This window comes from Sphaerodactylus townsendi, linkage group LG04 (assembly GCF_021028975.2).
Source record: "Sphaerodactylus townsendi isolate TG3544 linkage group LG04, MPM_Stown_v2.3, whole genome shotgun sequence".
Lineage (NCBI taxonomy): Eukaryota > Metazoa > Chordata > Lepidosauria > Squamata > Sphaerodactylidae > Sphaerodactylus > Sphaerodactylus townsendi.
Window position 1 is genome coordinate 77,631,610 of NC_059428.1, and position 26,318 is coordinate 77,657,927.

At 41.1% G+C, this 26,318-nt stretch overlaps 1 protein-coding gene across 9 annotated transcripts in view; it reads right to left on the reverse strand.

Annotated features, from left to right (window-relative positions):
* The window catches only part of GK (glycerol kinase), a 52,986-nt gene that overhangs the window by 11,984 nt on the left and 14,684 nt on the right, over positions 1-26,318 (reverse strand). For 7 of the 9 annotated variants that reach the window (XM_048494017.1, XM_048494016.1, XM_048494013.1 and 4 more), the window contains 13 exons: positions 26,081-26,190; positions 23,766-23,832; positions 22,201-22,218; positions 19,041-19,076; positions 17,795-17,862; positions 16,368-16,410; positions 15,178-15,258; positions 14,401-14,479; positions 13,769-13,865; positions 13,271-13,355; positions 12,110-12,230; positions 11,155-11,298; positions 10,750-10,830 (listed from right to left, as the gene is read on the reverse strand). In XM_048494017.1, the coding sequence (XP_048349974.1) occupies positions 10,750-10,830; positions 11,155-11,298; positions 12,110-12,230; positions 13,271-13,355; positions 13,769-13,865; positions 14,401-14,479; positions 15,178-15,258; positions 16,368-16,410; positions 17,795-17,862; positions 19,041-19,076; positions 22,201-22,218; positions 23,766-23,832; positions 26,081-26,190 (1,030 nt within the window). The remainder of the gene's footprint in view (positions 1-10,749; positions 10,831-11,154; positions 11,299-12,109; positions 12,231-13,270; positions 13,356-13,768; positions 13,866-14,400; positions 14,480-15,177; positions 15,259-16,367; positions 16,411-17,794; positions 17,863-19,040; positions 19,077-22,200; positions 22,219-23,765; positions 23,833-26,080; positions 26,191-26,318) is intronic. The other 2 variants (XM_048494014.1, XM_048494015.1) reach the window with 1 other exon arrangement.

Below are 26,318 nucleotides of genomic sequence, written 5' to 3' on the forward strand. Positions count from 1 at the left end.
TCCCCATGGACCTTTCCCACTCTCGACTTATATGAGAGTCAATAAGGTTTCCCAGTTCTTCAAGGCAAGATTAGGTGCCTCGACCTATACGCGGATCGACTTATACGTGAGTATATACGGTATATAAGTTATCTAGTTTCTCCATTCCTCCCTAAAATCAGAGTCCAATTCATAATCTATATAACTTGAAATCTTGGCTGTTCTAACAATATTTATAACCTTATGTTGCCATTCTGTTATTGACGAAGTTTTCTTGATTCTCCAATATTTAGCCCAAAGTATCCTAGCTATTGCTGACAAATATCTAAACAGCGTAGCCTTATCTTTATCTATATATTTTTATGAGCAATTCCTAATAAATACATCTCAGGTTTTTTCTCAAACCTCAAATTTAGTATTATCAACATTTCCTTATGTATGGTTTGCCAACATTTTTTAGATTTAACGCAGCTCCATCTCTGATGGAAAAAGGTACCCAAATGTTTCCCACATTCCCAGAAAAGCCCTTGAGATTTATTTATTTTTGCAATCTTATCCTTATCCATCCTATGGTGGTTTTCTCTTACATAAAAGTTCCTGGAGTATTTCAGGTCTTCATAAGTTTTTACAAGTTTCCAAATTGATATTATGACCCACATCCCCAGCCCAATTTATCATATATTCTTTAATATACTCATCTTCAACCTCTAAAGTTAAACATAAGTCATGCATCTTTTTAATCAAATGGTCCTTTTGTTTCAATAATTTTTCTTCAAGCCAAGCCAGCTTTCAAGAATATCTAAATCTTTCATTTTTAAAAACTTATTTTTATCAGAGTCACAGCAACCTTTTAGTTGGCAATACCACCACCAATTAATATTCAAACAGATCCAATTTAGTTTTTCTTGAGTCTTCAAATTATATTTAAGTTTTCTTTCAATTTCCTCCTTGGTAACTCTATATGGACATCTCAACCAGTTCTTACTTGGGTTGTGTACTCTACTCAATAGAGCTTCATGTGGAGAAACCCATAAAGGTGTAACTGAATATAATTTACAGCTGTATGTTTTCCAAGTTTTTAATAATCCTGGTTTTACGATATGGTGTGTAAATTGTTTATTAGCTTTGTCTTTTTGAAACCATAAATAACCATGCCAACCAAATCTTTTGCCTTCCCCTTTCACTGCTAATAATTTCGTACTGGTCAAATACAGCTAATTTTTATAAGTCCTAAATTTTATTTTTATACTTTGAACATTCTGATCTCTTCTAATGCTTTCATTTAAAGATTCCAGAGCTGTTATGAACAATAAGGGCAACATAGGGCAGCCCTGTCTTGTACTGCATTTTATTGGAAATTTATTAGATAATTCATTATTAATAATAAACCTGGCCCATTGTTCTATATATTTGTTTAATCCAAGTGTTAAATTTGTCACCACATTTCCATCTATCCAAAATCTCCAAGAGAAAGTCCCAGCTGAGTTCATTGAAAGCTTTTTCCATATCAATAAATAATAATGCTAGCTGTCTATTAGGGGACTGTTCAAATAGTTCTAAAATATCAAGTATTATTCTGATGTTATCTTTAATATTCCTTCCGGGGAGAAATCCTGACTGAAACTCCAGAAGCTATTTGTCTAATTTAGGGGTTAAAGTTATATTTGCATCCTCCCAATCTCATTAAACAACAGAAACAAAGGATCTGCTGGTTTATTAAAGAAAACTTTATAAAATAAATGTATTATACCATCAGGCCCCGGTGCTTTACTATCTTTTAATCCCCTAATTATCTGAGATTTCTTGCTGAAATAAATTCTAAACCTAATTTTTTTTTTAATATTTAACATCTTTGTGAATGATTTGCATTTCTTGTGCCGCCTTCTTTTTTTTGAGATAACCAAAAATTTTCCTTCTTTTACTTGGACCATTTAAACCATAAATATTCCATGATAAACCCTTAGTTAATTCAGACATTACATTTTATCAAATAAACAAGTAACTACTGTTTTATATTTTATTGTATGTTTTATGATGTACACTGCCCTGAGCCTACTGGGGAGGGCGGTCTAAAAATATAATAAATAAATAAATAAAATAAATCATGTCACCTAAGTCTTTAATATAAATCCTTATATTTCTTTAAAAATTATTTAATTCTACTAGGCTTTGCAATTTTTGTTCAAGCAGATAATACAGAATTTCAAGGTAAAGCTGATGCAATATTTTTTCTTGAGAAAAGTTAACCGAGCAGATTACTAAAATAAATAATTATAATTAATTAATTTAACACTATGGAATAACTAATAACCATACTTAGCTCAATAGCAAAAACTAGTTCCTACACTCCCCTAGTCAAAAATCCAGCATAAGAGGTAATGGAGTAGACACACATGATCATCTTCATGAACATACATGTGCAAGTCAGCATATGAAATGAGTGCCACTTTCATATATCATCACAGTTTTTTTCTTTTTAAAGGAAGGGGGAAGGATTACATGAATCTTCCCTGATGTGTATCCTTGCACCCTTATCATATGCTATCTTGCAAAAACATGAAATACATCTTCTCCTTGATCACATGTACTACATCTGTGGCTGGGGAAAGCATGCATTCATCACTATCCAGACTAACCCTGGCCTGTTCGCCTAGTGCAGGGGTAGGGAACCTGCGGCTCTCCAGATGTTCAGGAACTACAATTCCCATCAGCCCCTACCAGCATGGCCAATTGGCCATGCTGACAGAGGCTGATGGGAATTGTAGTTCCTGAACATCTGGAGAGCCGCAGGTTCCCTACCCCTGGCCTAGTGGCATAAAGTTCTACATGCCCCACCCACCCTAGTGGAGGAAGGGGAGGGAGGCATGCAAGAGAAAGGGAGGGAGGGGAGCCTTCAAGGGAGGGAAGTGGGCCCAGCATCTGGACATGGCCCATCCACCCTGGCAGAGAGAGGGGGAGGGAAGGGAAGGGGTGGCATTCAAGGAAAGGGGAGGGAGGGAGAATAAGGAAAGTAGTTATATGTCCTGGATGGATCACTCTGTTTGTCAGGCAGATTCTGCTCAGCCTGTCTGCCAGTGTGCTTGTGCTCCTGCAATGTGAATCACTCTGAGTGACATGTAATTGTGGAGGGTGACCTCCTAAATCGCCAATGATTCTTGTTGCATAGAAACTTATTCTGTGCCACCTTACCTGTTTATGTAGTAGATGGCACTGGTGTTGTTGCACTCGACCAGTATCCATCTTGACTGTAAGATATCTACAATGGAGATCAGAACAAGCCTAATCGCACATGCCTCTACAACATTTATGTGAGTAGAGTCATGTACATTGTCCCTCAAACCCTGCACCAAAAGATCTTGACATTATGCCCCTCTGCCTCCAGTGGCGGAGGCATCAGTAGTGACTACTAAGTCTAGGCGCCAATGACTAAAAGGCTGTCCCTGAGATAGGTTAGGCAGGTGAGCTTACTAACATAACGACTGAATGATCTTCCAAGGGATAGACATGCACATATGTTGAGGATGGATAGCTGGATTAAAGTGCCTTAGAAAACAGAGTTGTAGTGGGCATTACTCACGACTGCGGTGTAGACTGCCAATTGCCTAACCAACTGCTAATGGGATCTCAGAAAAAAGAGGGAGGCAAGCCTAACTGAACGAGCCCTGTCAGGAGGAAGAAGTGTAATATACTCTTTGGAATCAAGGACAACGCCAATGGAATCTAAGATGGTTGCAGTCTGGACTTTTCCCAATATACTACTACGTCTAAGTCCTGGCAAGTCTGCAGAACCCACTGAGTATGTAATACAAGCAGTGGTGGGATTGAAATAATTTAACAACCAGTTCCGGTGGTGGGATTCAAATAATTCAACAACTGGTTGTATACAAGAACCATTTTAACAACCAGTTCTGCCGAAGTGGTGCGAACCTGCTGAATCCGAGGGTATTTTTCAATTGGGATGTAACCAGCCAGTCATCCAGATAGGGGTAAATGGAGCATCCAAGTGTTCACAGATATGCTACTACTGCAGCCATACACTTAGTGAATACACTTGGGGCTGTAGCCAAGTCAAAAGGCAGTGCTGAGTACTGAAAGGCACAGGAGCCATACTTAAAACTGAGGTACTTTCTGTGATCAGGGTGAATAGACACAAGGAAATAGGTATTATTTAAGTTGATGACCATGAACCACGTGTCCTGTGCACGAAGTTCCAATACCATTTGACCATTTTGATCTTAGCCACAACAAAATATTTATTTAACTGTTGTAAATCCAATATGGAGCAAAATCCTCCATCTTCATATTCAAATAAAAAGAACCTTGAATAAAATCCAAAACCATGAAACTGAGGATTAACCTCCTATACTGCCCCTTTTGCTAATAGCTCTTGTAGTTGCAGGCCCAACTGTGGAATTTTCCCTTGCAACAAAAAAATGGTAACAAGGGAGTACCTGAAAGAACTCAAGTTTATAACCAAACTGAATAATGCAGAATACCCAAGGCTACTACGTAACTATTCACCAATTAGATCAAAAGGGGGCCAACTGATCCCTGAACCAGATGTTACCAGGGCGAGCCATCAGTCCTACTCAGTCTTGAGTTTGGTTGTTGTTGATGGTCCCTGTTTGGGGGATTTTGACCCCTGGACCCGGGTTTTTGGTTAAGTTTCTTCTTTTAGTAAGAAGATTGTTGAAAAGGGTTTATAGATAGGATATTATCTCTATTCCTTGAAGGGCTGGAACCAGGAACCTCTGTAGTAAGGGGTGGGGTAGGTTTGTTGACATGGCTGAGCAGGAGGACACTATGAGGAAGATGAGGGAGTAACTCTGAAGTACTCAGTATTTCACTTTTCATATTGGTCACAAAGCACTCATCTGTTTCAGAGGTGAAGAAAGTCTGACCCTCAAAGGGTATATTTTCCATTTTAGCCCTTATCTCAATAGGCCATGGTTCTCAGTCACAAATGGTGCTGCGAGGTGAAGGCAGGAGGGTGACTCTGCTGCATGTTATCCAGTGTTTATCTCCTGTTTGGAAAGCCTAATTGCCTCACGCTGGACATGAACAAAGGAAGAGCAAATATTGTCTGGAAGCATGTCAATCTGTGGGTGAAGTCTTCCCATAAGACCAACTGGTAACCAGCCATGATGGTCTGGTAGTGGGGTATATGGAAATTCAAGGAGGAGGAGTTAACCTTCCAACCAATAGTGTCCAAACAACAACTTTCCTTATAGGATGGAGTGGAATGTTAACCTGACACCATCTGGCCTGCAGGTCTTTGATTACCATTGACGATGGAGGACAGATGTATTGACAGGAAATTAAGGAGTCAGGTTTGATTCTCCACCTTCTTGGAGTAGCAGGAGACATGGAAGGCTTCAACAGGCTATTCATAGACAATCCAGACAGACCCTTGAGAATAGGGAATGCAACAATTCCTGGAGAGCTATTCCACAAATGACTAAGGATCTTGTCTTTCAGCTTTGGATTGGATGTGGAGATATCAATGTCCAAGGTCTGAGCAATTTTCAACTTCTGTTCTCCATACAGATGTTAAGTCTTCGCTAGGAGTGACAGAGGTGAACAGGATCGAGTTGTTGGATTGGAACTGAAGCAACTCCCCGAAGAGCAGGACAAGCTACCAGTAACTGCTCGAGCTGAGTAGGAGAGAAAGACACCCATGGTGTAGGTTGAGGCCAAACAACAGGCCTCAGAATGGAAGAAGGCACTTAGAGCCAGGCAGCAGTGGAGTTTGTGTAAACTCTGGTTCAGACAGGATAGGTTCTGGTGATTTGGATTGGACAGACAATGTTCTCAGAGGAACCGTGAGCGCATCAGGATCACTAACATGGTCAGAAGATGACTGACATGGCTTCTTCATATCCTTGAATTTCTCCCAATGCTTGGCCTTGTGCTTTTCAGCTAGAGGATCCAACAAGGGGTGCTGTGGCTGAGACTAGAATGGATTGGATACATTCAGAATTGTAGGGCCAGAGGCCACAGAATGGATGGCCTCGGACTGGCACAGAGCTGAAGCTGATGGAACCAAGGAAGATCTCGACTGAGTGGATTGAGATGACTGCTTGTTGCTGCAAAGTGGTAGACAATGTCTTTTGTCACAAGGCAGCTCTAAGCAGAAAAGCCCTTTCTGAGCATGCCTTCAGAGAAATCTTCTGACAAAACTTGCACTTAGAGACATTATGGATCTCACCCAAATCAGGCACGAGACATGCTTGTCTGAGACAGTCATTTTTGAGTTGCATGTAGCATATTTATTAAATGGGGCCTTTGAGGCCATCCCTGTGACCTACACTAACATCAATCCGAGGGAGAAGACGAACAACTAGTCAGCAAAAGCTGGGTCAGCTGACACTGAACTCCAGGGAGTCGTGGAAAAAAGCTAGCCAGCAAAAGCGGCCTCAGTTCAGATAAGAAATTACAAAAAACACTCAAGAAATTGGAAAAGGACTGAATAGATCTGCACATGTTGGTGGCAAGAAAGGAACTGGAGGGAAGGGGGGGGGTGCACCTCCCTGGATCACGTGATGGTTTGAGTGGGAAGGAACCATCACAGGTGATGCAGGGAGGAGCGTGCACCCTGCTGTTGCAAAGGGCTAAGAAGAAATCTGCTGAGTCGGCAGGTGTAGTGCCCAAGGTGGGGTTGAAATGAGACAGCAGATGGACAGTCTTAAGTTTAAGAAGCTTTGAACTAATTGACACAACTTCTTCCCTTTGCTTGACAGAGTTAATAGTTTAAGGTTCTCTTCAGTTTTCACAATTGAATGTTTTTAGCTTTTCATGACAAAAAATTTGTGTTTAAGTGCTCTTACCGTGAAACACAAGATCAAGCCATTTAAAGCATAAACATACTGAGGAGTGAAAGCAACTAAACGCAGCACTCACTTTCTCACTGGACATTTCAGTATTACTTAGTAAAGGACAACAAAATAAGGTTGGAGTCTGATACTGTGTTTCCACAAATATAAGACAGTGTTTTATATTAATTTTTGATCCCAAAGATGTGCTATGTCTTATTTTCAGGGGATGTCTTATATTTCTGTATTCTGTTCGTCAGGCATGCTTCCAACCAAAAACTTTGCTACGTCTTACTTTTGGGGGATGCCTTATATTTCGCACTTCAGCAAAACCTCTACTACGTCTTATTTTCCGGGGATGTCTTATATTCAGGGAAACAGGGTATATTCTGATTAGAATTAAAAGCCATTTGTGTACTTCTTTACTGGGAAATCTGAGTATGTTCAAACTTTCTATTCTACTTTTATAGTTCTAGACCTGTCAACATGGGATTGTATGATCATTCTTATTTTTCCTTTACATAGTATATACAAACTTTTATTTTATTTTAAATTGATCCTATTTGATATCGACATCCATACATCAGTACATAAAACTATTATCTGTTGCTTTCTACATGTAAGACACAATACTTTTATATCACTACTTATTTATTTGTTGGATTTATACCCCGCCCAACCCCCTAAAGGCTCTGGGCAGGTTACAACAAGTTTGAAACATTCTATAAACATTCATATTAAAAATATAAATCCTAACCAACAATTTAAAAATTGCTGAGGTGATAATCAACATACGTTTGTCCATCCAAGGATGTAGGTATAGATTTTTATGGGATGGGTTCAGGGGGAGAGGCCATGCCCCCTACCCCTGGGGGCATGGTCACGCCTCCCCAAGCCCTGCCCCCAGCCTCAGTGCTTATAAAAGCAGCTCTCTGAGACCAGGGATGGCAGACTCCCCTGCCACGCCCGCCCCGTCCCCCCCATTGGCTGGGCTCCCAGCCGGCAGTCCCTTCTGCCCTCCCCTCCAGGCAGAGGCATAGCTAGGGAAAATGGAGCTCAGTGCAAAATTTGAGTTTTGTGCCCCCCCATGGGTGGCCGCTGTGATGCTGGAATCCACCCCAAACAGCATCACTTTCAATGGTGTTTAAACTAGAGAGCCCAGATTCTCCTTATAAATCCACCTTAAAGGGAGAATCTGGGGTTCCCAGTTTAAACAACATTGAAAGTGATGCTATTTTGGGGTGGATTGTCCCCCACCCTTAAACAGCATCGCTTTCAATGTTTAAACTGGGGACCTCAGATTCTCCCTTTAAATCCATGCTGAAGCGGGTGGATTTAAAAGGAGAATCTGGGGAAATTTGGCGGGGTGCCTGCTGTCGGGGTGCAATTGTTACGCTAGAAGCACCAAATTTTAAGGGTATCTTTAGGAGACTCTCCTGATGATACTACCCAGATTTGGTGACATTTGGTTCAGGGGGTCCAGAATTATGGACCCTCAAAGGTGTAGCCCCCATCTCCTATTAACTCCCGTTGGAAACAAAGGGGGATGGGGGCACCCCCTCTGGGAGTCCATAACTTTGGACCCCCTGAACCAAACCTCACCAAAAGTGGGTGGTGTCATCAGGAGACTCCCCCAAAAAGTCCTGAAATTCTGGTGCTGCTAGTCTAAAAAATGCGCCCCCTGCCAAAACTTAAAAAACACTTAAAAATACATTACAAAAAATAAAAAATACACTTTAAAATACAAAAAAACCATGTGGGGGCGGAGCTTCGGACATGTAATGGGGGGTTGAACCTGGAAACCCCCCCCTTACCTAAGTCCTTGTGTCCATCTCATCTACCCCTCCTTCATCCCCCTCCCATCGGAGACCAAAAGATGTTATTCTGTGTTCAATCAATCCGGCTGGCCTGGTGGAACAGCCATGTCTTGCAGGCCCTGCTGAATGGACATAGTTCCTTCAGGGCCCTGACATTACCAGGCAATTTGTTCTACCATGCCAGAGCCAGGACCGTAAAAGCCCTGGCTCTTGTTGAAGCCAGCTGGATGTCCCTCAGGCCGGGTATCAAAAGGAGGTTCCCCTCCGACAAACAGAGGGGCTCTGTAGGGCAATATGAGGAGATGCGGTCCTGAAGATATGCTGATCCACTACCACTTAAGGCCTTAAAGGTCAATACCAATACTTTGAAAATGACCCAGAACTTGACCGGCAGCAAGTGTAGTTTTCTGAGAACGGATGTTATATGATCACAACTGGTGCCCCAGTAAGCAGCCTTGTGGCTGAGTTCTGAACGAGCTTTAATTTCCAGATCACAGACAAAGGTAGGCCAGTGTAGAGTGAGTTAAAGTAGTCTATTCTTGAAGTGACCATTGCATGGATTACTGTGGCAAAGTCGGGTTTAGAGAGATATGCAGCCAGCTGCCGCACCTGTCTGAGATGGAAAAAAGCAGTCTGGGCGGTCCTCATTGTCTGGTCCTCCAGCGATAAGCTGGGGTCCAGAGCCATGCCCAGCTAAATGTACCCACCTCTTATTTTCAAAACTTTGAAGTGCTTGTAACTGAAAATTGTTCATGTAAAATTATGTACTTATTTCTGATGAGATATAATGTTAGATGATGAAATGTACATATGAAGTGTATGAAAACACATTATTTATTGTAAACTTTCATTTATAAACTGATCTATTTGTTCAAATATACCATGTGGTTGTGGTGATAGCCTTTGGATACTAATTGCATTTTTGCATTGTTTATGTAGCAGCTAAATGTACAGCTGCACTGTCCATGATTGGCAGCTGGAAGTCCATAGGTCTCTCCCTCTAACCAAGCCAGAGAACCTCCATCTTTGCTGGATTTAACTTCAGTCTGCTCGCTTTCAACCAACCTGTCACGGATTCAAAACAATGCTGGAGAGCCTCAGGGCAGAGGCCCAACAGCCCTCCATCAAAAGAATGAGCTGGGTGTCATCGGCATTTTGATGACACCCAAGCCCAAATCTCTGCACCAGCTGAGCAAGGGGTGCATGTAGAAGTTAAACAATGACAACACCCCAGATTCAACGTGGCACTGCCTGGAGACCCCTGCTCCCAACACTATCCGCGACCCCTGATCACGGAGAAAGGAGGCCAGCCAAGAAAGAGCAGACCCCCATATTCCCACATCAGCAAGGCAGTGGACCAAAAGGTCACGATCTACAATGTCAAACTCTGTGATCAGATACAGCAAGACCAACAGCGCCGACCTGCCTCTATCCAGCTGGAGATGGAGCTTGTCCACAATAATGACCAGGACGGTCTCTGTCCCATAACCAGCATGGAAACCAGACTGGAAGGGATCCAACACATTTGTGTCATCCAGAAAAATCTGAAGCTGCTCTGCAACTGCTTTCTCAATTACCTTGCTCAGAAATGAAAGATTCAATGCTAGTCACAAAAAAGTTTTCTGAATTATTCTTGGTTACTTCTTTTTTTAAACTAACTGGATATGAAAATGTTCACCTTGTCAAAATGCAGAACACTCTTTAAGAGCAATTAGAATGACAAAACAGTTATGACCTCAGAAGCCATTTGTAAATTCTCAGTGTAAATGCAGTCACAGGAAGCACCTTTCCAAATAAGAAGTGAAAACTGGAGTGTTCCCCCAGCTACTTGAGAAACGCCCCCCCCCCCTCCTTTTTGGGCTTTTATAGATATTAAGAACTGAAACAGCAGAACCTAGATAATGACTCATTGCACCTTACCTGTACATTTCTTTGAATGTTTTTGAATGAAGTTTGAATTAAATACCATCCATCACACAAGTTGGAACTATTTAATAAGCTATTTAGTAGTTTGGTTTCTGGGTTTGTTCCCCAAAAGAAAACTACCGGTAGTAAGAAAAAGCATTTCTTGCAAAAAAGCAAATAGTGTATTTAGATACCACCAGAATGTACATAAACCAAGTGTAAATGTCATGGCTTACCACCAGTATGAGGTTCTGAGGTCACCCAGCCCATTGACTTCTTAACAGCTTTCTTCCACTTGGCATAGCGACATTCACTTTCTGGAACCAGAAGGAATACTTTCACTCCAAATTCTAATTTGTCACATCTCATAAATATTTATTATATAAGGACGGTTGTCTAGTTGCATGAACTCTAGACTGAAGGCACACTGAAACAGAAACTCCCCAAATTCTTTATCCTGTAGATGCAGTGGCCAAACAGAAGTGAGGACATGTGTCACAGACAGGCATTTTGTGAGGCTACCTAGGCTGACTGAACAAACTGTGCTAGCCTCCATCAGCAGCATGAACCAGTCAGAACCAGGACAGAGGCTTGCTGTAACTTGGACTACAGAGATCAAGTTATCAATTTCTTCTCTTTACCCTTAGGATCGAGCTGTGGCTCAAATCGTTCCCAAGTCACTGCTGTCAAGTCATCAGGATTTAGACTCCAGACTCCCACTCCTTCTGCAGCTCCTGCTGCCATTGCTGCTCCCAGTGCTGAGGTTTCAGGCATGGATGTTTTTACTGACAAAGAAAGAAATGAAGGGAAAAGTGCTCTTGAGTGGATCAATTACAAAGATTGATACAAAATACTGAAAAGTGCAGATGTAGCAGATTATTTTTAATGATCTTGATCATTCTCTCAGTTTGAACCTTATGGATAGGTCACTGGAACCAAAGATGCACTGTAAAGTTTACTGAAATTCTTATGCTGGGAAGAGGCACTGAAGGACATGTATAATGGATCTTACAAAAGGCATCCTCAGCTACAATGGATACCCGGGGTGCTGCTGATACTTATGCAACTTTCCCATACTGGCCTCTATGAGAAGATTTCTTCCCACAGCAGCTGCAGGAGTAGTAGCAATATTGCTCTATCAGTAACAGGAGTGACAGCCCCCCACGCCCGACATTAGGTAGACTGACAGTATAGGGTTTTTTCAAGGAAGTCATTGTAGATCTTTTCTGTAGGACAAAGTACGTCTGTAGCTGAAATAAGTGCTTGGAATGGACTGGTACTTCACACACAGTGTAACTGTGGGTAAAACCTGTTTGTCTTTTCACAAAAAAATGGGCAGATGAGATTAGTTAAAAAGCATGCATGCATGCAATATCCCTACACAGTTTTAGAGCTCAGCTTCTTTTTGTGAGAAGGACTTCTCCAAACAGGACTGAATAATCTGCTATATTTGGAAATGCTTTTAATATACATTCTTAAGTAACCACAGTAAAAGGAGAGGAAGGCAAACAAACCAGAAAAAGTCTATGCTATTTAGCGTTCACACTTCTTTCGTTCTTATGATAGCAATTCTAAAAGTAGCCCCAGTGCTCTTACCTACTGGAATACAGAGAATGTCCGCTTGGAGCTGCATGAGGATCTTGTTGTTTGTCATTCCTCCATCAACCTGTAATTGGCTTAGTGGTATCCCACAGTCTTTGTTCATGGCATCCAATATCTTAAAATAGAATATATTACATGCTTCACACAAACCCTTTAGACAAGGAAAAAAGATTCCCACAATTGTTCAGGGAGCTGCTAACACTACAGCAAAAGGAATGTAATCTGAAGTTGCAATGTCAACTCTTAATCATTTCGAGGATCAGAGTACCAAACTCAGAAACTCACAGCTCTTTTTAAAACAAAACAAAACTGTAAGCATTTCAGCCCTGATTTTATTCCAAGACAGAGAAGAACACTTCCTTTCCATTCCTACACCTGTGAGCTCAGACAGCTATTTTGGTAAGTGGTCTGTCTCCCTCCCATTTCAAAAGCTGTGGTGGCAACTCCTTTAAGATAAGGAAGAAGTACCTCCCTCCCTCTCCTTGTATTATAGCAGCATTAAGGACAAGGGGAAAAACAAGACTTCCACCTTACTTTACATGGCTACTACAGCCCTTGGGAGGAGAAAAGGCAAAGAAAACAGACTGCTCATCTTGGCCATGTCATTACCACAATGCCAAAGATGCACTGTATACTCAGGACAGACCATACAATGACAAACAATTTTAGAACTCTTGAGAATCTTCTGCTATCCCCCCGCCCCACCAATGAACTCTCCAACATTACTAAAACTGTCAGACATGCTCTGGAAACTGGGGAAATTTTGCCCATCTCTAAAATAAGTTATTATTTTTTAACACAACAGGCCTTTCATAAATAGAAAGTGGGCATTCTAATTGTTTCTGCACATTTGAGAAACTGTCTTGTGACTTGTATTCAGACAGATTGCACTTAAAAAGATACAGCAAAAACAAAAGAGTTCAACAAAGCTGATATACTTGTGGGGGTAAACTGCAGTTGGTTTTATTATTGCTAGGATGGTTTTAATTGTATTTTGCAAGCCACCTCGAGCCATTGGGAAAGGCAGACTATAAATGGTTTAATAAATAAATGTATATAAACAGAAAACATAAACCTCTGCTTTTACTGCCATTAGAAATCATCCTTTTCCCCCTATAAGAGGTCAGAGGAATGCCGATTACTCTTCATACATACCTCTCGTGTCTGAAAGCAAACAGCCTCTAGTGCAGCATAAGCAATGTGTTTTTTGTTTGTAAACTGAGTAAGGCCACAAATAATTCTGTACAGAAAGGGGGAATCAAACACCAGAGTTAATAGAAAGTTCCAACTATCGTTTGCTACAACAGTACCATTAATATATCCAGTTGCCAGTTTTTTTAAAAAAAGAAAGAATAATGTGCTGGTAACAGAGCACTGTTGTGTTATACTGGGAAAGCAGATTCCATCTTGCTTTGCTGAAATTGTACTACTGGTAGTAGAACCCACAGCATTCCCATTAGAGAAATTAGACCCATTAGACACACTCTAAGCATTGGGCCAACTATATGTGACAGAGAAACACCCAGGTTTTTGAATGCAGGTCAGTCCCAGTTATTAACAGATTGTGTATGTTGAGGTTGGGGTGGGGGTGGGGAGAGGGCAGTTCCCTACCCAAAACCTTCAGTGTAACTTAGCCATGTTGAAAAACCTTACCCTCTTGCAGTGGGTTCCCAATATGGAGCATATAATCCTGAGAATGCTGGGACAAAGCAGCAGCCATATGAATTTCCCACTTCAGCAGCAAGCATTTCTAAAATAAAACCAAAGTGCAATTGAAGAGATTACTCCAGTAAATAGTGCCAATGGGGAAAGTAAAGTCACAGTTTTAAACATTTGCAATGCTATATGCAATTGCCTGCAGATTTTTGCTCCTTCAACAGTACACCAAGTTTTGCAACACTTCACTTGGTACACTCAGTCCTGAAAAAAAGTGTAATTGAATTATAATTATGAAACTCTTGCTAAGGGTTTCATTTCACACAGACAGACATCAGTCTTGACAATATATTCTAAACTTGGTCTACTATTATCAAAACCAATACACACGCTTCTGATACCTATCCCTTATCATTCCTGTGTCTCCCAAGTTGCTTGCTCCAATATATTTCAAAGTACATTATATTAAAAGCATGTCTGATGCCAAGTGTACCCCACAATTATAAGCCTTAAACTGACTTATAGGAAAAGAAAAACATGCTTCCAGAGCTATAAATTCAGGGCAAGTAAAGAAGCCTACCAATCATTCCCAAAGCATCAAACACTTTAAGCCAATTATAAATTCTTACCAATTTCATTTGCGGACTTTGCAATGCCCAGGTTGTCCCTCAGCCAACGAACAAGAGCACCTCCTATGGCAACAGAGCCCTAAAGCAGAAACAGGTCACTGCTGGGTACCATATCTTCCTTCTTAGAACACAAAATTAGAAGCGATAACATACACAAACTGAGGACTCATAACAAAAGCAGACTATAACTCCCAAAGATGATCTCTCGCACACTTGAAAGAGAACAGATTTCCATCAGTGAATCAGGCAGCAAGATTAGCTTAGCACAAATTCACACATGCAAGTCAGTATTCATTGTTATGAAGTGATGAACATGTGGTTCTAAACTGGTTTTACTGATAAAAGCTTTTGTTATTTCATATAACCTAAAAGTCCACTATATATCAATAGAGTCTGGTGCACATTCAGCTGACAGTTAACTACAGGAAAGTTGCACATAGAGAAATCAAGCAAAAATAAATATTGCGCTGACTTTTCTTGGTGCGACAGAACAGAGGTGTAGCTACAAGGGGACAGGGGGTGCGTGTTGCACCGGGCAAGCCCCCTGCGGGGGTGTGGCAAGGTCGTTCTGGGGTGGGATGGGGGCATGGCAGGGGTGGAGGACGCACCAGTGCACCGGACGCTTTTCCCCCTCGCTCCGTCCCTGCTATAGAACCTACTTCAGATAATGGTCAGGCAACCAAATCCCAACTACCCGGAGGTTATGGCTATCCAGGGAGTATATTCTTTCATGCAAAATCAAAGTGACAAATGCAGTATAGAAAACAGTATACTTACTTCTAATGCATAGCACGCAGGTTTGTCTCTTCCCAGTTGGTAAGCCACTGTGGTCAAAAGGCCATGTTCAGACAACGCAGGCTAAAAAAAAATGCTGAAAATTTTTAGCTGCTTACTTTAGAGTTTGAATTTGTGTCTTGAATAAATTAATATTTTATGTGAAAACCTAATGTATAAGGATTAACCACAGTTTGGAAATGCAAACATACTTTAATCAATTACTACATATTCATCAATGTTTTAGGAGAGCAATTTCAACACTTTACACATCAGAAACTACTGATCTGCAACTATCTCTGACAGTTTCAGCTGACATAGATTGATGTGGTAGCAAGTGTACATTACTGTTACCTTAAAGACTGTATAACTGACTACAGTCTTTAAGTACATTCTTCTTTGCGGATCTTAATGTCAAACAAAATAATGTAAGTTGTGGTTTAATATATGGACCATTTGGCTTCAATGAAAGGCTGAATCCAGGCATTGAAACAAGCTGAGATTAATGTATTGTCGAAGGCTTTCACGGCCGGATTCAACTGGTTCTGGTTGGTTTTCCAGGCTGTGTGGCCATGGTCTGGTGGATTTTGTTCCTAAAGTTTCACTTGTCACAGTGTGAAACAGACTTTTCTCTGTGATACACCTCTGAAGATTCCAGCCACAGATGCCGGTGAAAGGAACAAAATCCACCAGACCACGGTCACACAGCCCGGAAAACCCACCAGAACCAAGCTGAGATTAAACTGCCAACAGGAATGAAAAATCATGTTGTCACAATCTCATGTTTCTTTCTCTCATGTGAGCTTCCTCCTCCACTCATAAATGGAGGTCATTGAAAATGTCAAGGTTTGATCAAGTTCTTACTTGCCCCATGGCTGAATCCAGGTATGTTGGCCAGTTGGAATTTGTTTACTCTTCTCAGTGGGGTTTTAATTGAGGTGAAAAGAGGTGGAATTAGATCAGGGAGGGCACAAGCATGACAACAAGCTGTATTCAGGTCTAACTGCAGTTTAATTCCATTTTGTCATGTCGCCTGAATGCAGCTTAAGATTAAGATATTTACAACATGACAGGCATGGGAAAGGTAATTTTCTTTCTTCTATGAGTCATACACAGAAAAACCTTTGAAAAAAAAGAGCAACTTGTCAGGGCTTAAAGTTTTTCAGTCAAGTGATTTTATTCACAACACTAACCTTATGACCTGTATTGCAGAGCAAGAACAAGCCTGTCCCATATCTACAGTGGAAATGACAAAGTTATTGATCTACTTCAAAACAAGAAGCTCAAGATGCAATGCCAATATTATCTATGACCAAACTGCATACACATACCACAGAGTGACGTTATACGCTCAAACTGTAGCCACAACAGACTAATGGTTCAAACAGAAAGAAATAAAAAACTTGTTCTGCGTAGAAATAGCAATGACTAATTTAAAACTTTATCTAAATATCACTGAACTGCCAAGGATGGAAGAGAGTAATGGCACCCAATATTCTCCTGTCACCGTCATCAGGGGCTGTAGTGCCCAGCAGCAGTTGGGCTACATTGAAGAAAATGCTTATGTATACTTCAAATGTTATGCTTGCTCCAGGAGTCTAAGAGATTTCATACAGCTTGCATTGGAACGCATTCAATATCTCCTGTACAAAAAATTATGGGAGATGTTCAAGTCTGCATGTTTAAATTCTCTTAAAGAATCAGACAGGACTGAACAAACATGGCTAGCTTTTGACTGAAACAAACATGCACTTTCCTCTTCAGTCAAAACCCTGATGGGAAAAAGAATAACATGAGTGCAAACTGCCTGTGTCTGTCAGGTCACTGTAGGGCTGACCAGTTCCTGGCCCTACAATGACCTGCACGTGACTATCACTTTCTTGCTTCCCTATTTTATATACCTACAGTGGGTTTGGGACACTCTTAGAAAAACAGGAGGGGGGAATTAATCTGTCTACTTGAAAGCTATTGTCTGTTTAAAAAACTATTTCAGAAACATTTTAATTTTCTAGCTTTCATTTTAATAAGCATCTAGCCTCTGTCCTTGTGGAGATATGCCTTTTTTTCCTAATATCTTCATGATGGAAAAGGTTAGAGACTTACTTAACAAAATGAAAGAAGGAAACTCAAAAAACCTACTAAACTTATGATTTCAATGCTATATCAATATTTTGCTGCCTTTAATTTTTTTTTTAAAAAATGAAGCCACTCATCTTCTGGGCAAACTGGAGGGTTCAACTCAAGAGGGTTTGATTATGACAGTTCTGCCATCAAAAAGTGGACTAAAGGTGAGTGAGAGAAAGCAAATGAACAGAAACAGTATACACAAGAAAAAAAGTGACTCAAAATTGGCTTCCAGAAAAAGATCAGGGTAAAAGTGCTATCCAAACAACTGGAAACCCCCCGGGGTGGATGGGGGTGGGCACCTCTAAAATTGAAGCAAAAACTAAATGCACCAAAAATGCATATGGAAATCAGGGAATAAATGAAAGCAGTATGGGCCAGAACTGTTTTTAAAAACCATGTGGAAAAGCCCAAAAGCAAGTTCCCTAACTGACAGTGTTTAATTCTCTCTTGTATAGGCTCAGTACAAAATGAAAAAATTTCAAGTCCAACTTACGTATTTTTTGCCTGCCCATCCTTGAAGCACATTTGTCCTACTAAAGCAGCAGATTGGTCACCTAAGGACTGAAAGGAGAAATATTACTGTTTTCAGGCAAAACATCCCAGCACATTCAATCTGAACTATATTGGGTTTTGCTGATTTTTTATACAGTCTGTGCCTTGTTGCCACTCAAAACTTTTTTCTATGAACAGGAACACTTACAGAATTATATTCACTAGGTAGTCGAAAGGAGCCAAAGAATCACAGTGTGTAGTTGACAGTTGATAGGCAGAATGTATTACCTCCACTTAAAGGTGCTGGTGCCTGGATTGCCCCATCCTTGCTAACCTCATTCAAGGCTGTGTCAACCTTGTGTTCATGTTCATGCCTAATTGCAGTTTAATTACTGCTTGTAATGACACATGAATGTTTCTGTGACCAACAGAAGTTTTTATCCTGGAGAACTTAGCATTCTTGTGACAAGTTGTCTTCAAGGAGAAGAATGGGAGCCACATGACAATATTCTAGTTGTTCGCATCTTTGCTTTCAAAAGGGGTGCCTCAATGTTCACATGTACTGCGATCAGCCCAAGGTAGAACTACAAAACTGTTAATCTGTAAGCAACGTGCTTTAGAGTTCATTGGTTTGCAACTCCCATTCACCTCCCTAATGGCCTTCTGAGTGAGCCCTTTTCTAGAGAGCTTTTTGAGTTGAACCTATAAAAAACTGGGTGGCAAGAAGAGTAGGGTTGATAACCTCCCTGAGAGCTCCTAGAATTACAACTGATCTCCACATCACTGAGATCGGCTTCCCTGGAGAAAATGGCACCTCTTGAGAGTGGACACTATGGTGTTATACCATGGCCAACTGGCCATGCTGGCAAGAGCCAATGGGAATCAAAGGGCCAGAGTTGGACACCCAGGTGTTATACCATGCTGAGATCTCTCCCTTACCCAGGATCTACCACCAAATCTCCCGGAATTTCCTAACCTAAAGTTGGCAACCTTAAAGGGTAGTGGCACTACTGAAATATTGTATACTGATGGTATTTTAATCAATTTTTCTGAGTTTTTATTGTATTGAAATGACTTTTGAATTTGATTGTCACTGTGTTTTAAACCACCTGGGTTTACACCTTAAAAATCTATCCCTCCTTTAAATAAAACAACTCTCATCAAATATAGATTGGCCAGAAACATTCTAATAGGTTTCCAAATTTGTTTGTACTGCAAGAATTTCACTTGGGATTTAGGAAACTCACCCCAGAAATTGGTACACCAGTCAAGGCTCCAGAAGTCTACCAATGAAGATAGAGAATTGTTAGTTTACTCTATAAATCTGTTTCTCAGCTAGAAGCTTTTTTCCAATATTTTTACCAACAATAAAATCTACACTCAGCTCAGAAACCATCAGAGTCATTGTAATATAACTTTATCCACCAATTTAAAGTAAAAATTAAAGTGCACTAAATTGTGTACTAAATTACACCAAAGTGCACTAAATTACTGCAAAAGTAAGATTCAAACCTTTATTGCCATGGAAGTAGCAAACTTCATGAAAACTGTTCTGTCAATGAATGGCAGGGAGAGGAATAGAGAAACTAATTTTGCTATGTAATGATCCAGAAACCCAGACTAAGTACATACAAATCTACTTACTTGAACTGTCAAGGGCTATTGAAGTCCACATCCCATGAATAACTAACCCCTTCCCTGGGACAAATGGCCAATTTTAGTACTGGGCTTTTTAAAAAGAAAACAGCAACAGTGTTTTAGAGGCTCTTTAACTTCTGATGCGTGGGGGGCGGAGCATGAAAACAACATATCAAAACTGTGAGATGAAAACTGGAGCAAAGTTGGGAAATCTCAAGTTATAGAGAAAAATGGCACATTGCCATGAATATCCCTATATATCCACTTTGCTCTGACACAACTGCAGTATAATCATATCCAAATCAGCACTGGAGCACAGGAGAACCCAACGGTCCAATACCAACTTAAGTGTCATGGGAAAAAAAATTATTCAGGACTGCAAGACTTTTATAACTGGGCAAACACCAGGGACGTAGGTATAGATTTTTAGGGGGGGGGATTCGGTGGTGGGGCCACACCCCCACCCGCCCCTAAGGCATTGCCACGCCTCCCCAAGCCCCGCCCATGGCCTAACGCTTATAAAAGCAGCTCTCCGAGGTCAGGGATGGCAGATTCCCCTGCCCTCCCCTGCCTCTCCCCTCTATGCCTCTGCTCAGAGGGAAAATGGAGCCTGGTGCAAAATCTGAGTTTTGCGCCCCCCCCCCCCCGGGCAGCTGCTGTGATGCTGGAATCTACCCCCAAACAGCATCTCCTTCAATGGTGTTTAAACTAGAGAGCCCAAATTCTCCTTTTAAATCCACCTTAAAGGGAGAATCTGGGGTCCCCAGTTAAACAACATTGAAAGTGATGCTGTTTTGGGGTGGATTATCCTCCACCCTGAAACAGCATCACTTTCAATGTGGCATAGTGGTTAAGAGCAGGTGCATTGTAATCTGGAGGAACCGGGTTTGATTCCCTGCTCTGCCACTTGAGCTGTGGAGGCTTATCTGGGGAATTCAGATTAGCCTGTGCACTCCCACACATGCCAGCTGGGTGACCTTGGGCTAGTCACAGCTTTTTGGAGCTCTCTCAGCCCATCCCATCTCACAGGGTGTTTGTTGTGAGGGATCAAGGGGAAAGAGATTGTAAATCCCTTTGAGTCTCCTACAGGAGAGAACGGGGGGATATAAATCCAAACTCTTCTTATTCTTCTAAACTGAGGACGTCAGATTCTCCCTTTAAATCCATGCCGAAGGGGGTGGATTTAAAAGGAGAATCTGGGGAAATTTGGGGGGTGCCTGCCGTCAGGAGTGCAATTGTTAAGCTAGCAGCACCAAACTTTCAGGGTATCTTTAGGAGTCTCTCCTAATGATACCACCAGACTCCCTGGACCAAACTTTACAAAACTTGGGTGGTATTAATAAGAGACTCTCCTGGTAGTACATCCCATGTTTTGTGAAGTTTGGTTCAGGATGTCCAAAGTTATGGGCCCTCAAAGATGTAGTCTTCATCTTCTATTAGCTCCCATTGGAAACAATGGAGGATGGGAGCACTCCCTTTGGGAGTCCATAGCTTAGGACCCCCTGGGCCAAACTTCACAAAACCTGGGTGGTATCAATAAGATACTCTCCTGATAATACATCCCAGGTTTGGTGAAGTTTGGTTCAGGGGGCCAAAGATATGGACCCTCAAAGATGTAGCCCTCATCTTCTATTAGCTCCCATTGGAAACAATGGAGGATGGGGGCACGCCCTTTGGGCCCCCTGAACTTTGGACCCCCTGAACCAAACATCACCAAACCCGGGTGGTATCATCAGGAGAGTCCCCCAAACAATCCCTGAAAGTTTGGCACTGCTAGCCCAAACAATGCGCCCCCTGCAGGCCAAAAAACAAAAAAGCACTAAAATGTTTTAAAAACCCACAAACGGAGGGGCGGAGCTTCGGACATGAATGAGGGGATTAAAACCCGAGAAACCCCCCCCCCCTTACCTACGTCCATGGCAAACACACTCCCCATATGGCACAATTGACCCTGTTATTCTCCCCCAACTTACATCACAGGACACTCATCTCCCACATCTCTGGCCTTCTCTCTCTTTCAACACAATTAAGGAATATCAGTTAAATGGTTTTTGTTGTTCATCTATCTTTGCCAAAAACATGAAGCCAAAGCAAGCCCTGCCATCTATCCACATGTACAATTTGTGTTTTGATACATCCATCACAGTTCAAAAATACAAAAACAGAACAAACAGTGCTTCTAAACAAGAGTGAGTATAACAGAGCATTAGCTGGAAAAAATGCAGATGATCTCATTCTGAACAATTATGCAAATAGCATTGTGAAACTACCTGACTCCGCTACTGCTACTCCCTCCCAGACCTACAAAGAAATATGCCATTGTGTTCTTGCAAACAGCCACGCATACCAACATTTAGTACTCACTCACTCTTCCACAAAACAAATACTGCTTTTCTTTTCAGCTTGTGCAAAGCCATGCAGAAAGTGAAGCGAGTGCATTTCCATTTGGGAGATCTTTTCCAACGCCCATCTTGGCATTTCAAAGTACACACAACATATACCACATAATCTAGCATTTCCAGCCTTCACATTCCTCTTTGGAGCTCCCATCCAACAGAATTTCTCTTCCGAAGATGAGAACATATGAGCAGACATATTAGTTCTCTCCTTTCCCCCCATAAAGTTTAAATACACTGAGAGCTTTGGCTTCAGAAGAGGTCATTTGATGTTCTGGAAAATAATGGGAATTCCCCTAAGGAAATGCACTGTAATTGAGCAAAATGGAAGGCAACAAGACAGATGGACATCCTAACAAAATCCTCTACTCACCAGGCTAGGGGAGATTTTCTATAGTCAGCAAGAAAGGGAGCAGGAAGGGGGAAGAGAAACACAAGTTCACAAGTTTCAGATCCTATTTCTCTATCTCCATCCCCCTGAGAAATTATTTCCCCTTTAAATGCTTATCCGTTAGTCGCATGGATATGCACCAGATTAAAAAAAAACATCCTTTGATGTAAACATGTCAAAAACAAATTTATAAATTAACGTGAACAATAAAATGAATTTGTCTTTTCTATTATCAAAAACAGACTTTCCCCCCACCTGATCAATTAGTGATGCCAGAATGCCAATTTATTATGCAATTTCCATCAGGTTACTTCATTTTGTGAAACAAAGTGCCAGGTAGGTGGAACAGTATCTTCTGCAAACTTTTTAATATGTCAATTATTCACATATTTTATTCTTATGAAAATCCTTTATACCAGCTGATCTTCAAACTGAGGAACACCTCCAGATGATTCTGTAGTGGTTTAGACATGCTTTATCCACATAGGACCATCACATACAGACAAGCTGTGTAGAATGCCTCAGTCTGCACTAGTCCCTACCTCCTAAACTCTGAAGGACACTAGAGCATTCTTCAGCAGTAGCTTCTCAGGACAAGTTGAGCGGGGGGAGGGGGGGCTTGTAGGAAAGCTGCTCTACTCTCCTAAGAACCCTTACAATGCTCACAGCACAAGATACTATTCTATAACCTTGTACTTTGGAAGTTTATGCACACAATTCCTATGAGACTTGTATTTACCTTGGCTGAAGGCAAATATTTTTTCTAACTCTGAACCAGATGTCAGAGAGCGAATGAACTGACCACCAGACATGTTCCTAAATGGAGGAGGAATGGAATGGGGCAAGGTTTAACACATACACACCCTGCCCCAGCAAGAACTGATATCTGTTATTGCTTGTATAGATATGAGGTTGGATCCAGCCAAACTTTTCATTTATTTGCAGCCCCCAAAGTCTATCGCTCCATCCTTGTTTCAAAATGGAAAAGTTGACTTGATCTAACACATTGCACCTCAAATGAAAAAAACAAACGAGAATTCACGATGCCACAAAACCTCACTGACAACCGGGCCAGGGAGGCTTAGAGTGTAAAGTTCCATGCTTTCCACTCCAGCCCACCTAGCTACATCTCCTAGCCAACTGTGATTGAGGTAAGGGCAGAAATCATACAGGCCGTGTATGTAACTCCTAGCATCTCACATAGTTCAGAGAGAGAGAGAGAGAGAGAGAGAGAGAGAGAGAGAGAGAGAGAGAGAGAGCTGGCTGGCTGGCTGGCTTCATCAGGACAAAGCTAGGAACACAGGATTTCCCCTCCTCCACTAATTCTACCTCTTAATATTAATTTCTATGCTACTTGAAAATAGATGTAATTCACAGCAAAAAATAATGAAATACAAAAACAATCAAATTATACCTTCATTTGTCTTGTCTAAATGGCAACAACAATGAAAATATAAAATATTTCTGGTAACAACTTTATGGTTCAAAAGCAGAAGCTGCAATTACACTAAATTTGATTGATTCCAGGAAAAAACAAGAACACATACCACCAGTCCATAAATTTCTGATGAACTCCGCACTGTGGGAAGTATGTCTATAGGAATATCAAAAAAACTGAACAACAAAGAGTTATTCATTGATTCATGTGCAGTATTTCATGTTTTTAGTTCTTGGTAAAGACAATCAACCTTGAAAACCTTTAATGCTGTTAAGTTTTGGCAACATTTGTATGGCTGGAAACAGATGAATGATCTTTATGGTGGCATTCTAGACAGCCCAATTCAAATTGTGGGTGGAGCAATAGAGCCGTGGCTGGGGCCCCACCACCACATTGCCTCCAAAGAGGCAATCAATGGCACAGGGGCTAGACAAGGAGAAATTTCTTTCTCTTTTGGGAAAGCCCATAGCATCATATGACATATGCCACCTTTTTTGGAGGTGTAAACCTGCAACACTGAAGGAGGGTGTTCCTGGCCGAAACTGCTCTGAAATGCCCCACCCATGCTGGCACATCATCAACAATGTGAGGCAGGCTAGGCTGAGAAAGAATATCTTGTCAAGCTTCCATGACAGAAGGCAGGGGAGGGGGGATTCAGACCTGAATGCTGCCCTGATCTCTTTGGATTTAAAAATACTAAAACAAAATAACACTAATTTATGTATGTAATGTGCTGAAGTTTCAGAGAAGCAGAAAAGTGCAACTACTACTACTTTTAAAATGTAGTACAATATCTAATGGTTTATATCGCCCTACTCTTTTCAAAATTTGCATCCTAAAAATAGTATAACATAGAAGGTCACATCTGAAAGCTTTGAAATGGTCTCTCTCAAAGGAGATCCATTTGAGTTTCAACAGAAGCACTACTTCTAATTTGGTAGTAGTTATCATTAATATTTGTAAACATTTCTATCCTACTACACAGTTCACAGCAAAATTTAACAAAATAACAAACAACTGGACAGAAGAGTAGCACAATCCAATATCCAATATCGTATCTGAAATCTAAAAAGGTACTTGGGGAGGAGAGGTCCAGCGCTTCAAAAAATAAAAGTAGTACTTGTACTTCTATGAAATGAAGGTCCTCTGCAACACCCATCATGAGGTGCGGCTAGGTAACCACAGTAGTATTGCAAAATTTCAATCCTTGGTTTCTGCCAGTAAAAAGGAGGGGGAAGTCCCAGGGCCCTTTAAGTGATGTTTTTACTTTTGAGGGAAGCCTCATGAGGACAAGCCTAGCAGCATTTACCAGGTAGCTTGCATGATTCAGCCAGGACTGTCTGCTTGCTACTGCTCTACAATAGCCCCTCCAAGAAAGCCAGTGCGATGTAGTAGTTAGAATTTCAGACTAGAAACTGAGATTTGGGTTCAAATCCCCATTCTGCCATGGAAGTTCACTGGGTGAAGTTGGGCCAGTTACACATTCTCAACCAAACCTCCTTCACGGAGTCATTTGAGGATAAAGTGGAAAAGAGAAAGATGTAGGTTGTTTTGGGTCTCACTGTGGATAAAGCAGGGTATGAATTAAGTAAACAAATAATATAGTGGAAGATGGAGAGCACGTAAAAGGTTGGTGAGTGGGAAGAAGAGACGCAAAGAGAAAAAAGGTAAGAGTACGGAGGTTGTTAGGAGAAGGAAAGGAGGAAACAGGGAGGGGGAGAGGTACAGGAAGAAATGAGGTGCCCCTTGCAAGCCCTTGTGCGTTTCTTACTGTCCAACTGGATCATAGTTTTCCTAGGTAGTCTGCTGGGGGAAGTAAGGAGGGAAAACTGAAAACTGCAGGTCGGGGAAACAGATAAAGGTAGGATTGCTGATGAATCAGAAGGAAAAAAGGAATGAGAGAGGCTATGGGGGCTTTCAGAGTGGGAAAATAGTGGGGGGTACTGATTCTTATCAACCATATGGTTAATGCACAGAATTAGTGTCAATATAATATAACCACTGCACAGAGGCATACACACCTAATTGTATTATGATCACACCTAAATAAGCTATATATGAAGCCATCAAAAACTTGTTTCAGCAGAATCTACTGCGTAATGTATCCTTCAAACATACACATCCGCACATGAAACTACTACATACTTGAAATCTTAAATAATTTGAACCCAAAAGAAAAAAAGAACCTTGTTACTACGAAGGAGCCTCTTACTCTTTAGTGTCACAAATAAGAAAATCTCTACTACATATGACTGTGAGCCAGAAACAAGCTACAATCTTTCATACACTTGCCTGGGAGTAATCCCACTCTATTAAATGGGAATATTTCCAAGCAAGCCTATTTAGGAGGAATATGTTCGTCAGCTTTTGGAACACAGTCAACAAACCCTGCCTTTTCAGGGTTAACCACTTTTTAAAACTTACTTGCAGAGATTAGCATCCCAATCCAATGAGTGTATATTGAACAACAGTGTTCGACTGGCATTGGTTACATCAGTGCAATGAACACCTCCATCTTTTCCACCTGTCAGACTCTGAATTAAAAAATCAAAGATAAATCAGTCAAACTTGAAGCGTACTCACCACTGCACAAGAATTGAAAATTGAAAATCTTGCAAGTTGAAAATCTTGCTGGTTACTTTCACTGGTGCTATCTAAAGTT